A 15748-nucleotide genomic window follows, 5' to 3' on the forward strand; every position below is an offset into this window, starting at 1 on the left:
GCTGTTATGCTTCTTTAAAATGTAGTCCATACTGTGGCCAGATGTAGGCTTTTTCCATAGATCACAAATGGGAGATTCACAGTTTTGTCCAGAATGACAGCTCCACCCTGTGGGGAGTGCCATCTTGGAACCTCATTGCCTCATAGGCAAACGAGAAGAATACCGCTGTACTGCTTCAGAGCATCTCTGGGCTAGGCTCAAAAAGCAACACCTTTCTGCTACCTTGGATGGACCACCTCAGATTTGCCTTTTCTCTCATCCCACTAATACCACGAGTTCTGTGAAAAATTTGCAGGCTTGGATTCTCCTCATCGTGCCCAACTGGCCGAGACTGTATTGCTTTTTGAACCTCTTGAAGATCTCAACTCTCCTCCCATTAGCATCCAGCCATTTCCAGATCTACTGATGCAACACAATGGTGTAACCAGACAGCCCAACCTGAGCCCTCTGTTACTCAGGGCCTGGTATTTGGATGGGCATCAGATGTAGAGTGTTCATGTTTGGAGGCGGTTCAATCCATTCTCTTCCAAAGCAGGAAGGATTGTATCAGGAGATACTATTTGGCCAAATGGAAATGTTTCTCCTCTTGGTCACAACAGCATCAGTTATCTCCAAAAGCCATTGGGATTCCTGTCGTTTTAGACATTAGTTCACCCTTAAGACATTGGGCCTGTCCATCCGCTGTCTACGGGTCCATCTTGCAACAATCACTGCCTTTCGTTCTCCAGTTGAGGGCCATACTAACTTCACTCATCCAACAACAGAAAACCAACACCACAATTGGATCTTAATGTTGTCCTTTCAGTCCTTACTAGATTTCCTTTTGAATGAATAGCCCCCTGTTCCATGTCCCACTTCTCAATGAAAGTTGCCTTCAAAGTCACCATCACATCAGCCAGAAGGGTGAGCAAGTTGGGAGCACTCATGGCAGATCCGCTGCATACCACTTTTTTATAAAGAGAAGGTCTCTCTTTGCCTCTACCCAAAATTCATCCCATTAGTAATTTCTCATAGACTTTAAGGTCAGAAGGGACCATCGTGATCGTCTAGTCTGACCTGCACAACGCAGGTCACAGAATCTCACCCACCCACTTGTGTAATAAACCCCTAACCTATGTCTGAGCTAGGGAAGTCCTCAAATCATGGCTTAAAGACTTTAAGGTGCAAAGAATCCTCCGGCAAGTGACCCATGCCGCAGAAGAAGGGGAAAACCCCCCAGGGCCTCTGCCAATCTGCCCTGGAGGAAAATTCCTTCCCAACCCTAAATATGGCGATCAGCTAAACCCTGAGAATGTGGGCAAGACTTACCAGCCAGACACCCAGGAAAGAATTCTCCGTAATAACTCAGATCCCACCCCATCTAATATCCCATCACAGTCCAGTGGACATATTTACCACTAATAGTCAAAGATCAATTCATTGCCAAAATGAGGCTATCCCATCGCCTCCATAAACTTATCAAGCTTAGTCTTGAAGCCAGATATGTCTTTTCTGCCCACTGCTCCCCTTGGAAGGCTGTTCCAGAACTTCACTCCTCTGATGGTTAAAAACCATCTGATTTTCTGAGTTTCACATAAATCAAATCATCCACTTACTGGTATTTTTTTCCAAAACATCATGCTTCTGGCGCGGAGAGAAGGCTCCACTGTCTTAATGTCAACGGGTGATGGAGTTCTATTTGCAGAGAAGAAAAGCAACTAGGAAAACACCTAGACTATATATCTCCTCAGCAGAGTAATCAAGGGGTCAAGCATGAATTGCGCAGAGACTCTGCAAATGGATCTCAGGCTGCATCATCCTTTGTTACCAACTAGCTTGTATCTCTTCCCCGCCCCCTGTTCTAGGGCGTCTGAGCCTCCTCCACTAGAGCGCAAGCAGTCTCCACATCATCTCTACAAAACTTACTTCTACTATAATATATATAATAGGGTGACTACCTGGAGCTTTATCTATACCTTTACAAAACATTATGCATTGGTCCAGATCTGTACTGCAGATTCAGTGGTAGGAAACAGCACTATTACAGACATCCATGCTATCTGCGTCCTCACACTCACCTCCTGTTTGACCATTGCTTTCTAATCTCCCTTGTGTGGAATGCACATAGGCACCATCACTCGAAGAAGTGGAGGTTACTTACCTGTAACTGAAGGTTCTTGTTCTTCAAGATGCGTGTTCCCTATCTGTTTTCTACTACCCATCCTTTGTCCCCTCTGCTGTGGATCATGACCAGATTTGTGGTAAGAGAAGGAACTGGAGAGGCATTGGTGTGCACTGCCCTTTATAACTTCGATTCAGAGCACAAGGAGAGTAACCGCGCATCTGCACACCAACAGATGCTACTTATTGAAAATCTTGACTCAGGCACATGGTGCTCATGCCTGTCCACATGTGGAATACAGCTAGGGACTGTACATCTTGAGGAACCTCCAGTTACAGGTAAGTAGCTTTCACTTTTCTTGTGGATATCGTTAAATTCGAACTTGGTTGCATAGATACTCGTTCTTCATCTGGTCTCTGCTTTGTAGCTTTAGGAGGGGTTCAAAGCTCTATCTGAAGGACCTCCTACTTGTGATTGTACTTGCAAGACCCTACAGGAAGTATTGATCTGTGTTTTCACTAGTTGTAGTGGTGGTGCAAAGTTAATAGCTTAAAAAGCTGCTGGGTTCAGAATTATGAATATAAATTTTTTTGTAAGCTGCTTAATACAGCTACATTAAGAGAGCAAATTTATTCAAATTAATGGCAATGTGGGAAATTGCCACAAAGCACAAAAGGTTTGAAAGGTGCTGCCTATTGGGGTCAGACAGGGATGGGTTTCCCTGTAACTTTTTGACGTGGTTTCCTGCAAAATAAGCTTTTATGACTTTGGACTTCCCTAAATCATCAAATATAGGCCACTGACCAGGGCATTGTAGAGTATATTGGACAATTTGCCATTTAAACAGGGTAAATCCTATGTCCCTGAATTTCCATACTCTGTGTTACAGTTAACATAATATGATGAGAGAGATTTATGCGATTAGCAGTCCAGAAAATCTAATATTTATGCTCCACAAACCAGCGGAAGTCTTCACTGATATTATTTCTAATTACATTACTTTCTTTCCATGCAGGCCACTCATTAGAACAGTTACTGGGTAAAATTAAGCCATGAAATTTTTTTTTCCCCACAGTCCACTTCTCCAATATTTGCTAGCTCTGGAAAACAAATAGCAGTCTGTTCAAGATCTTCACAAACATAAACACATTTTTTTCTCTTGGTAATAGATCTTTGGTATTTTACTCACTTGCCAAAAAAGCTTTTACTGTTCTCTAGTTCTTTATTCTTCAGTGTTTTTGTTTTGTTTTTTAGTCAATAGTCGGGTTCCCCAAATTGTGATTGGTGACATTCTTATGGAACTAAGTTTGCAGGAACTCTTTTCTTTAGGGAAGTGGTGATTTCATTAGATGAAACCATTGCTTTTTGAATATAATATTTTGCATTTAGCAATCTTAGCTCAACCTCCTCATGAGCTTGGGTTTTTATCATTATAATTAAACCTGCTCAGCTAGGGCTGATGGAAAGGAACTGATAGTTAGAAAATGACAAACCTTCTTTGTCGGTCTTCCTCAAGGTTTCTCCTTGTGTTAAGGAGCTGAGCTGTTAGATCTCAGTAGAGCTTTATGTAACTATCTTGATGCAATCCACTTGAGGGGTTGTGTGCTTGAATCACATGACCCAAATGTGTAGCTTTAGGTCATTGTTCTACTGGTGCAGGGCAGATAAGGTAGTTCCTCATATTCCAGTTAGCTGGGATAGCAGTCAATGAGAAGCCTTCTTTTGTCTTCCCAGCTGATCTTTCTTTGCTTGAAAGGGCATGTACTGTCTGTCTTGTTCTTGGAAATGGATGAACTGTTTAGCTGAAGCTTACCAAAAATGAAAAAAAATTCAGCCTGAGGCAAACATCTGGCATGGAAAATTTCAGCCCAAATGGTTTAATTTTTGTCAAAATTGTAAGTGACTGAAAACCGGTTCAGTGCTGGGCAGCCTTAACTGTAGAAGTCACTCTGTGATGTGCTTGTTCACTTAACTGTCTATGTGGGCATACATGTAGGTATTTGCATGGAAATGTCTGCACTCAGTAGTGCATGTATACTTTGAAAACCAAGCCCTGAGCGTTTAATTTGTTGTGCAGCGAAAGTATCGTGATATAAATTGTTAATTGATTATATCAACTCCTTCTCTTTTTGTGATTAGCTGTCTCCTAAAAAGACCTGGGAAGGGTTCATTGGAGGTTTCTTTTCCACTGTTGCATTTGGATTTATTGTAAGTAGCTGCAGGATTTTCCTTTTCTAGTTTCATCATTTGACATGTGATTCTTAAATTTGACAACAGGATTGTTTTAGTTGTCAGTCTGCTATTATGGTGTATAGAAGTAGTGATCTCTTGTTATCTAGAGAATTCATTTCACTGATAAGTAATGCAAAGCATATTTCATTTTCTAATGACAGGAAACGGTTGAGGAAAAGCTAAACTTTTTTGTACTAACCATATCTGCCAGATTACATACTTCCTATTCTTGTTAGAGTTTGTATCCATTATAAATGTTATAGTTCTGGTGCGAATAAGTATACACTTATTTTGTAATTGAAATCTATTAACGGCCTTCTTCACGCTCCGTAAAATGACAGTGAATTACACTTGTTTGATGTTTAAAATGCATTCTTTCTTGATACAGACAGCTAGCTTAAATTTATGGTATGCATGAAATAAAATAACTGTAGATTGTAGTTAATGTGTATAACTTCTAACAGAGGCTTGTGAAAATCACAAGCTCAGAATAATTATAGATGATGTGCTTTGTTTCTTTCCTTACACTTCCCCTTTAAATGAAATCTTGATTTCAAGAAACAACACAGAGTCACTATCAGTGTCTCCTAATGCATTATTGGTTGTAGTAAGGAAACAATCAGCTGGCATGACCTCAGGGGATCTAAAAAGAATAACAAAAGTTAGTGATATTTTAGTAATGTGCTGAATGTCCATTTAGCCTGCTTGTTGAGGAGTCGCCAATCTCAGAAGGGATGTTCTATCCACTTTGGAACCATTTTGTAACAAACATACTTTTTAACTACTATCAAGTGTGACTTTAGCAAGAAATGAATACGTCATAACTCTTGATTTGCCTTTCAGTTTGCCTACGTTTTGGCTCAGTATCAGTATTTTGTATGTCCAGTGGAATACAATAGTGAAACAAACAGATTTGTTACAGAGTGTGCACCATCAGAGCTCTTCCAGATACAGAGCTACTCTGTACCAGCATTGCTGCAGACTGTGTTGGGAAGGGTAAGGAAAAATAAAACTTTGAATTTGACATTTGAATTGAATTTTTATTTGCCTACTTTTGTACATTAAATATTATTGTTAAAGGTGACCTAGTTTGTCTCAAAGGCCAGGGATTGAATTAATATGTAGAAGGAGGTAGTGTCACCCATGGGTCGGTGGAGGGTGTCACTCCAGAACGTAATTGAGGCATATTTGGTGGAGTTGTGTGGGGAATTTTGCACTCTTGCAACTCATGCTGTTTTACCTCTCATGGAAACAGAAGACTTCGATTTTATAACCAAAATATAATGTGAGAAAGCAATCTGGTGTCATTAACAAAGTTTATTTCTGCAAGTCAGCCATTCTGTCTTGTGATGAATTGTACACAAAGTTTTACTTTAAGAGTTAAGGCTTGATTCTTAGGCCCATTAGAACTTGAGTTAAAACTCTAAAAACTTTGGCACATTTTGTTTGGGAAAGAGATTGAAAAGGAAACAGTTACAGTGCTGGTCCAACACGTGGGCAACATGTGTGAGGCTGGACATCACCCTCCTGTCCAAGTCAAGCACACACAAGATGTTTGAAATCCTTAATGCTATGTAGAATAAGGGAAAATTACTGACTGGTAACTCTGTGACTCAGTGATCTCCTTCCCTCCTCACACCCATCCTACAGATTCTTTGGAGTGAGCTGTTGTACCTCCACCTATAAGGAAACAGCAGATTGTCAGTCAATCCAGTATAAAAAGCCCACCCAGCTCCATTCCCTTTCCTTCAATCAGAAAATTCCAGAGCAACCAAACAGGAACAAAATAGAACAGTCCATCACTCCCCTCCTTCGAGGGGAAGAGGAGAAGACTATGACAAAAACAGAATTACTGGTAAGTAATTTTCTCTTGTTGTACGTCACCTCCTCTTCCCCATCCTCAAATTCCTTATGCTGAGCTGGTATAGGAAGCTCTAACAAAGCACAGAACTTACCTATACATTGTTGTATCAACGCTTACCTGTCAAATGGAGCATTTTAAACAGAGAGCAGGCTCAACATATGCTACAAGATAGAACGTGTGAAGAATAACCAAGTCTCTGCCTTTAATACACATTTCTGCCAGGAAAGCTGCAGTTCTTTTTGTGGAATATTCTTTTATAGGTAGCAGTCCCCCACCTTGATGTTTTCTTCTTCAGTACAGTCCTTGGAACATAAATCATACTCTTCAGGGCATCTGGTTTTCTTGATGTAAATTGGACTTCTGAAATCTTTTGTCCTGGGGTTGTAAAAATTTGAAAGTTCCTTAACTAATAAATTAAAACACTGTGGGAACAAGATTGGAAGAATATAACTACAAACTACAGGTTGTTTCAGATGAGAGTATTAACTTTTGGATGAATGTCCAGTTATCTTCAAAAAATGGAAGACCGAGAGGCATTATAGCTAAAGCTGTCACGGTAGCTCTCATATCACTTAAACCATGATTATGGCTTTTAAAAAACAAACCTTAAGGGGGTAAAAGGAGTCATTCCAATAAACTCAAAGTGGGGGAATATATCATAGCTTTGAGGCCTAAAATAAATCTGCTTGAAGGACTACTTAATGAATTGCAGACCTTCATAAAATAAAAGCTTGGCCCTTAAGAGCAATATAAGGGTGAAATCTAACCTTAGTGTGCAAGCTGAGATCCCTGACTAGAGAGATGGCTAAGGGAATTTGTTTTCAGTTTCTTGAGAAGAGGAAGCCTTGCTTCTTCTACACAGTGCCACCCATGGGAATAATCTGTCATGTGTCACAGAAGCAGTTTGTTCAACGGTCCACCTCCAGCCCCACTTATGTATGTTACTCTGTCTAAAGGGTTATAGAATTGGCCCAGATTCATAAAGTGGAATCTGCCCTCTGTGAAAGGGTGTGGTCTTAGATGTGCCCTTGCTGCCAGATTCTGTACGTTCATGAAAGGAAGCCAGAATGGCTTCTGCCCAGTTCATTTGACCTTTCAGTAAAGAAAGAGGAAATGTAACCCAACCCTGCAGTGGTCCAATAGGAAAGTATATGTTTGCATTGACAAGAGACTATAGCTCCATACACGTTACTAAGTCAGTTTTGTCAAAGCTCTTGCAAGTCAGTTGATGGAGAGAGCTTTAATGTCTCACATGTCCTGTTGAACACAGTCATAAAGGCACAAACTCTGTTTATCTGGTTTTAAAATTGTTTGTGCCCAATTGTCCTTCTCTGCAGGCATCATGCTGCCTAGTGCCAAAGCAAGATGAGGTTTTGTTCAGAAACTAAACTGGATGATCTCTCACTACTGTTGGTGTTTTCCTGATTATTAATACTTAACACAAACACTATCACAGTTGTTAATTACATACTTCTGCAACAGAATGGACTTCCAAAAGAGTCAAAATCTAGAGAACTTCCTGTCATTCACTCAGGTTGATGCTTAGATCTTGTTTTGTCCTGACCAAAACCCTCTGCGTTGAAGCAGTGTCCTGTGAGCCCCCAAACCAGGAGACTGGTGGCTGTGATGCAAACTGGGAATATAAAATTTAGAAATTCTAGGCCATAGTCCATGTAGACACAGATTAGGAGGTCAGGAATTCTCTGGTATTTAAATAGGTCATCAAGAGCTCTCTTCTCTGAAGGACTTGGTGCCATGACTCAGTGTGATCATTGGGGACTGCAGGAGAGAGGCACATTTAGGATATTAAGTTGCTACAGAATATCACAGCAGTCTCTTAATCTTGAGGTAAGAAGGGAAGTATGTAGACTAGGAATGTCTGCTGATAGAAAAACATTCCTCTCTGACGTAGCTAACAGACCAGAAGCTTAGTTTAAAAAAGTGCGCATCAATCAACTAAATGAGTACAATATAACAAGTTTGAGTGCAAAATATAAGAGGGAGGAAAACCTTTCCATTCTCTATAGAATTCATGGCAGGTGAGAGTGGAAATCTCACCAGCTAGGAGAGTTCCTGCAGTAGCTGCTTTGTAATTTTTCTAGAGGTATCAAAAGGCATAAAGTACATGGCTGCTTCTGGGACCTGGAGGTTAAGGAGGTAATTATTCCCCTCCTGCACTGCTGGAATGATTGTTGCATGAGTCTGCCATACTGTCACCAGCAAAGCATTTGAGAGGCATAAATATGATAGATAGTTACCTGGAAGGGAGACTCTCGTTACTAGAGGGCTTTCACACACTGGCTAGAGTTACTCTTTCCAAAAGTTTGAGGGCTAGTGGGCAAGATCTTTTTTTCCTTTCCTGTAAGAGGAAGAGACATTAGGAAATAGGGAAACTGGAAAGAGCTGAGATTGAGAAGGTATTGGAGCTGCATCTTATATACTAGGATGATTAACTATACATTTCTTTCTTTCTGATAAACGGAGATACAAGTCAGTTTAAAGAATCTGTGGAATTGGGTAGGGAAGGGGAAATGTTATATTTGACAAATCCCTTGTTATGTCTAAGATAAATATTAAAATACTTCAGTACTACTGACCAGGGAATTCTTTTCACATTAGATAAAATATGTATTGGTGTGTTATATAACATGTCTATTTTTTCCCTATGCAATGAGGGCAAGTACCTTTTTATAATAGAAAAGTGGGAAATTTTCTGTGAATCATGTTGGCTTTGAAACAAAATGTATTTTCTCTGTTAGTAAAATAATTTTAAAGCCTTTATATATTTTAATTTTAAGGCCTCTAAATGTTATGATTATAAATAATTTTAATTGATGTATACTATTGCTAATAGTTGTTTTCTTGCAGGAAACAATCAATATGTACCCATTCCAGATACACAGCATTGCTTTGTCAACATTTGCATCTTTAATTGGGCCATTTGGAGGCTTTTTTGCTAGTGGATTCAAAAGGGCTTTCAAAATCAAGGTATGTACAGATTTTTGTAGATTTTAAAAAAACCTATGAAGACTTTGATAGAGCCAGTTCCTAGAATTTTAATTAGATGAGTTCAGATTATAATGATCTAGACACACTTGTTTTCTACTAAACCAAGATGATGTGATAGATAAAAAGCTACCATTAGTCTCTGAATCAGTATTCTTCTTAATCAGAGATACGGTGCAGAATATGCGTTGGCAAGTAATGTTCTTAAACTTCATATGTTATCAAGATGCACAGTGATTTCCTTTCTGGCAAATCTTAACACTTTCTGGTTTTATTGTACACACATTTTGGTATCTGTTTACCTTTTGCGAGTTACCTCTTTATACTTGTTTATATAGTGAGGTAAGAAATTGTGTTATACATAAGTATTTATATTGATGGTAGTATACATGAATACCTGCTGACAATTTGCTAGAATATATCATTTGCTAGATTATATCTCCAATAAAGTTTGCATGCCCTTTTGAGCACTGCTTCCATTTCAGATTTTCTTTTGTAAAATTAAAATTAGTGTTTGAATACAATGCTTATACAGAGAGTGATTGCTTATATTCAATGGATTTATAAAGACACAACATTCTTTTTAATTAAGGATATTTGGAAATCAATGCAACATACGGGGGATTTGCAAAGCTGAAGTAAAATAAACAGGAGTATGGACCCTTGGATCTCAGGGTGCCTTTTCCATTTTAACATTCAGGGAGCACCCTGTGGAAAGATGTTTTATGCTAAATAAATGCTTCAGCAGCTGCCACCCTCGTAGAAAAAGGGGATAGAAGTATTTAACTGTGGGAGGTATTTGAACCTATTCAGATAAGATGCTAGAAGATGATACTTAAAGATTAGAAGGCGTGGCACAAAATAGGACAATGTGTAGAGGTAGATGGTCCTGGTCTAGCAGTTCAGTGCCTAATTTGTTCCCAGTTCCGGCACTGACCTCTTGTGTGAACTTGGGCAAGTCACTTCATCTCTTTGTTCCTCTCCTCTTCCTCCTGCCCTTTGTCTGTCTTGCCTGTTTGGATGGTAAATTCTTGAGGACAGAGACTGTCGCTATGTGTTGGTACAGTGTTGGTAACATGTTGGTACAGCATGATGGGGCCCGTATTTCAATTAGGCACTGCTGTAAACAAACAATAGATTAGTGAGGTATTGTACGTGAATATTTATACTACTGCATTTTTTTCCTTAAAGGATTTTGCAGACACTATTCCTGGCCATGGCGGAATAATGGATCGCTTTGATTGTCAGTACTTGATGGCTACTTTTGTTCATGTGTATATCACCAGTTTCATAAGGTATTTTTTGCATATATAAATGTGTATAGTCAATATAGAGATCTAGCAAACTTTCTTCCATTACATGTAGTTCTGTTCTGCTGGTACAGTAAAGGTTAGCTTTAAACATAATTTATGCAGTTACATTTGATCAGAGGGATCTCTTGAATATTGGAGCCATTGCTAAATCTCATGAAACTTCTATAGAGGTCTTGCAACAGGCTACGTTATCCTCTTTTACTGCTAGGTAACAAAAAAATAAGAGTATGTACCCAACTGAATATAAAGAAAATGAATCTGAAATAACCCCTATAAATTCAGATGTTTATTTGTGGTAATTGGAGCAGTGGGAGTTCTGCTGTCATTCCCTTTATAGTGTCTGTGGCTTGGGGAGAATCTGTAGGCTTCAGGTAAATAGAAGAAACTATCAAACTTCTACATTTTCAATTATCTGACTTCTAACTTCCTGGTTCTGATTTTTTTTTGTTTTGTTTAAATATTGTTAGTTAGAACATCCCACTTATTAGAAACGTTGCCAAATTATCTCTCGGCCACAGCAATTTTGAAGGGGATGCTTTTAGAATGACAACTGTATTACATGGCAGCTTCTTTCACTGTAGTTTTTAAGATGCTTGGGGACAGACTTTCAAATTTAGGGGTGTCTAGTTGTATGCATCTCACTTATGCTCACAATATCCAATATGCATGTGTACATTGGGTATTTGTTTATAAGTTAAGAATATGCAAATGTGTGGACTTAACGAAAGGTGGCTGATACATGTTTGTCACCCTTTGTCATAAATACATTTAAAATATTTTAAAATACACTTGAGATTTCCTGAAAATTTATGGATTGATTGTCTATTTTATATTCTAGAATTGGAAAGTGTCCTGTTAAGGAAACTTTATGAACGTATTGGTCCTCTACCATGCCAAGGCTAGGTCCCATTTATTTGGGTAGTATACAGCTTATCCAACAACAGGTACAGAGCAGAAAATGGCTTTGTCAAAATGGTCTGCAAAAAGTGACCCCTCTCTAGCAAGAACTTAATCCCAGTGGCGAGTAATGAGAAAGGAGGCTTCAGATTTTGTTACAAAGGGTCAGGCATTACACCATGGAAAATGCTTTTTTCTGCCAATTTTTAACTGCTGAGAATTATGCTTGTGAAAAAGGAACATCTTGATAATCATGTCAGCAATCAACAAGCATAGCCAGCTATAATTGTGATTGTTTTTTGGTCACTGAAACATGATCTAACTGTATGTTTAGGAAAAAGTCATAAGAGACATGCCCTACCAAACACCTATGGGAGGGCCATAATCAAAAATGTCTGTTTTCCTATAATTGATGTACAAAACGTCATTTGAGGTTTTTGTAATATGTTAAGGCTGAGACTTGCAGCAGAAAGGTCCTCTCTACCCTTGGATTTCTTGTTTCAAGATCCTTTCCCGGTGGTCAAAAGACATGCAACAGGCATCACTTGGACACTCATCTCACGTCACTTGGCTCATTCTTTGGCATGCAGCTTGTTTGCGTGAATATCCTGGAAGGTACATAGGGTGAGAGAGTCAAAGCAAGCGATTTTGGAATCGGTCACATTCTCACCGTGACCAGCAGCAGCCTTTATGCATATTACATTTGTGGCTTACCCAGTTAAGACATCTTATTACATTTTGTACAACAGATACAGTCAGAGAAAGCAGGTTTTAATTATGCTCACCAGACAACACATACGTTCTGGAGAGATCATTACACTAGAAAAATCAGTGTCTGTCTGTCTGTGTCTCTCTCTCTCTCTCTCTCTCTCTCTCTCAAAAAGTGGACATTGCATTTATACAGTAGGGAGAAAAACGAAAGATGTCACTTTTGTATGGTAGGTTTAGAGCTTTTATTGAATAAAATTTTTTTTCCCTTGAATTTCATTGACAGGGGTCCAAATCCCAGCAAATTACTGCAACAACTATTGGTACTTCAGCCAGAACAGCAACTAAATGTATACAAAATCCTGAAATCTCATCTAATTGAAAAAGGGATCCTTCAGCCATCACTGAGAAGATAGTTGGACTGAATGGTGCACTACAAAAAAAGCCCAAAAACCTACCAGAAAAGCACTGAAAAAAACAAGTTACAACTTTGCATAGTAATAGTGGTTGAACAAGAAGTAGATAGTAGTTTTGAAGACATAAATGTTTCTTTCCTGAAACTACTGTGAACATTTAATAAGACACATATAAAATTTAAGTTTGCTTGTAAAATAACTGTTTATTTAACGTGTATTTTAGTTTCTGAAGTTGATGGTGTGAGCTCTCCTTCGGTATCCAGCCTGACAGGTTAAATAGTTTTTAAAATAACTATTCCTTTTCAGCAGTTTTATATCACAATAACTAAACTGAGGAAATGTTAAGATTGTACTGGCACTGTGCAATTTTTAAAGCAACTTTTAATGTATCATCAGTACAGTTGTTGCTTTTAATGCAAGTTTTATAGTACTATATATCTTAGCAATAATTCCATCATACTTCGTCTCAAATGGTTATTGAAGAATAACCAAACTGCAGTAAAGAGATGCTGTTTTATCTACTGTGCAACTGATTACATCACTTGCCAGAAAACAGTCTGCCTTGAGAGTTGCTCAGAAAATTGAGGCTGGAATTTAGAATCGAATATATCAGGGTTACTGCTGGATTTGTACCATTACTGTTTTACTGCAAATGACTAAGGTTAGCAAAGTTTCTAGTAAATGGCTTTGAAAAAAATTCTCTAATGAAATCAGTGGGTCATTGCAAGATAAAGTCACCTTTACTGTTGAGATGCCCTGGCAGTAGTCTCCTCTTCTGGAAGAATCCTTCTGGATTACAAAACCACATTCATGCAGCCAGAGCTAGAGTGGAGATTAACCAACAGATAGGGTTCTCCAGTCCAGCAAATGGACATCAACAATCCTAGATTCACATCCCAATGATTGGTCACTCTCTGATATGAGCTCATTCTAGCCTTATTCCTTGTGCCTCAGGTTTTTTTCATCCGTAAAATGGTGATATTTCCCTCCTTTATAAAGCACTTCGAGACTCTTGGATGAAAAGTGCACTATAAGTGCTTGCTTACTTAATATTTTTATTATTATTATTCCCCTGAAAGCAGTCACTGTTATCTGACTGACCACATGCCCAAAGTTCCAGGTGGAGATGGTGAATGGTTCTTCTGCCATCTGTTATCAACAGTTGAGTAACTCTAGCTTCTCAAGTAAGTTTGGGTAACAATGTAAGGATTCAGCTGAGAAATATATATACTTTATAGACAGCTGCTCTTTCAGTAGACTTAATTAAGTATGTATGTGTGAAAACAGTTGACACTGTAACATGGTTAAAGTTAGCTATTTTCTAATTTCATTTTAGATAATATTCTTTTTATCATGTAATAAAATCTTAGTGGAAATGAAAATAATGTTTTTTTTTTTTTTTAAACGGAAATTATTTTGTTCCCATAATGTACAAAAGCACATGAATGCCAAAAAGTTTCTTTTGGTGTACTAGAGACTCTAACTTGATAAAATTTAATTCCCCCAATCCTAATGTAAATAGGCTTCTGCACTCTGAGTGCACTCTGACTGTATTATTTTTGTGAGGGGTTAAAGATGAGAATAGCTTGGTGCTACTTGAAAAAACAATGTAGAAAGCAGATAGAGATGTTAACAAGCTTTATGCTTGTAGAATTCAAATTTTTTGTTTACATTAGAATAGAATCTGAGACCACTGTATATTCTGTTTCAGGATTATATACTAATTGCATTTAGGCCAGGGTAATCTGTATATAATCTGTAAATAGTAAAATAGTCTTATATACTGTTATAAAAGAGAGATGTTTGTTCTAATTCCAAAATAAAGTTTCCTTTCAGTGGTAATGTAAACACTAAATAGCTGAGGGAACAAGTTAGTATACATTTTTATATTCTACTGTAAAAGTACGGTACTTCTGTCAAAAAAAAAAATCTTATAGAGCAAGAAATCAGCTTTAAAATCATAATGCTAGCAAATTGTCTTCCAGTAGTGATTAGCTGTGCTTCCTGACTCCCAATTTAATGTTTGTTTTTAATAATAATAATAATACTGAAACTAAGCACATATAGGACTCTTTAACTTGAAAACACAACACAACCTGAAGGTTAACAGATAGCACAGCCAAAATTATGAGCTATGGAAAGATGCTAGTAAGCAGCTCTAAAAAATGTTGAAAGGAGGTAGCGTTTGTTGAAGCAGGAAAGGGTGATGAAAAATCATCTATAAACACTGAAATAAGGCTTTAGTTAGGTAACGATATTTTGGTAGATTCTTCCAATAAGACACACAGCCTTACTAGAGTTGGGTGTAAATTTATCTTTTAGGTATGAGATTATATTTAATTTTAACATAAATAAAATGTTTGAACTCCTTTTAGTGTAATTTTTATATGATGTAATTAAGTTGAATATATTGTAGCATTGAGTACGGTGAATCATTTGAAGTTGATGGATCTTTATTTTCATTGTAAAAAGGACAAAGTTACAACAAAAAATCATTTTCAGAAGCATTAATGGTTAACCACTTACTCTACTGTTGTAAATTTGTTATCGCTTACTCTGGTAGGCCCTGATGTAAGTCTTTGCAGGATTAGGTCCTTAATTTTTCGTTTGTGAAATGCCAGAAATATTTCCTCTCACTGTTCAATGCTCCCCCCCTGCCTACCCTCACGTTTCTTATGTATTAGTTCCGTAAATATAGTCCTATGGCTTGAATTGAAAAGTCTAAATTTTACACCAATGATTTCTTGTCACTTTGCAGTTCTGTTGGGCAAGGCCGTTGTAATTATCTTGTTCAGAAAAACAAATATAGAAACAATGTATATACTGTAAATGGTATTATCATATTATGTGTGTTTTAATTGTTTCAATCTTTTATTAAAGCTACGATTGGGAAAATAAAGCTGGGACAGAAATCTTCTATGATCTGACCTTTGTCATTTTTTTTTTCTCTATAGCAAACACATTGTGGGCTGCTGATCTCTTAAAAATGCACCTGTCTGTTGTTAAAAGTAGGGCTGTCAATTAATGCCTGCAATTAACTGAAAACAAAATTAACGTGTTAATTGCATACCTCTGGGTGGGGAGGGAGGCATCAGCTGTGGAGGGACTTGACAGTGTCCGGTCAGGCATAGTAACCCAAGCTGCCACCAGAGGGCGGGAAGAGAAGAGCAAAGGAAGAAGGAAGTGGCTCCCATCGCAGCTCCAGCAGAGA

At 38.0% G+C, this 15748-nt stretch overlaps 1 protein-coding gene across 2 annotated transcripts in view; it reads left to right on the top strand.

The window, feature by feature from the left end:
• Positions 1-14447, top strand: part of CDS1 (CDP-diacylglycerol synthase 1) — a 65117-nt gene extending 50670 nt beyond the window's left edge. For both annotated transcript variants that reach the window (XM_073340556.1, XM_073340557.1), the window contains exons 9-13: positions 4241-4309; positions 5177-5329; positions 9066-9185; positions 10395-10498; positions 12408-14447. In XM_073340556.1, the coding sequence (XP_073196657.1) occupies positions 4241-4309; positions 5177-5329; positions 9066-9185; positions 10395-10498; positions 12408-12537 (576 nt within the window). In that variant the 3' untranslated portion in view covers positions 12538-14447. The remainder of the gene's footprint in view (positions 1-4240; positions 4310-5176; positions 5330-9065; positions 9186-10394; positions 10499-12407) is intronic.
• Positions 14448-15748: the final 1301 nt, after the last annotated feature.

The sequence above is a fragment of the Lepidochelys kempii genome, chromosome 4 (genome assembly GCF_965140265.1).
Source record: "Lepidochelys kempii isolate rLepKem1 chromosome 4, rLepKem1.hap2, whole genome shotgun sequence".
In the NCBI taxonomy this organism is placed as follows: domain Eukaryota; kingdom Metazoa; phylum Chordata; order Testudines; family Cheloniidae; genus Lepidochelys; species Lepidochelys kempii.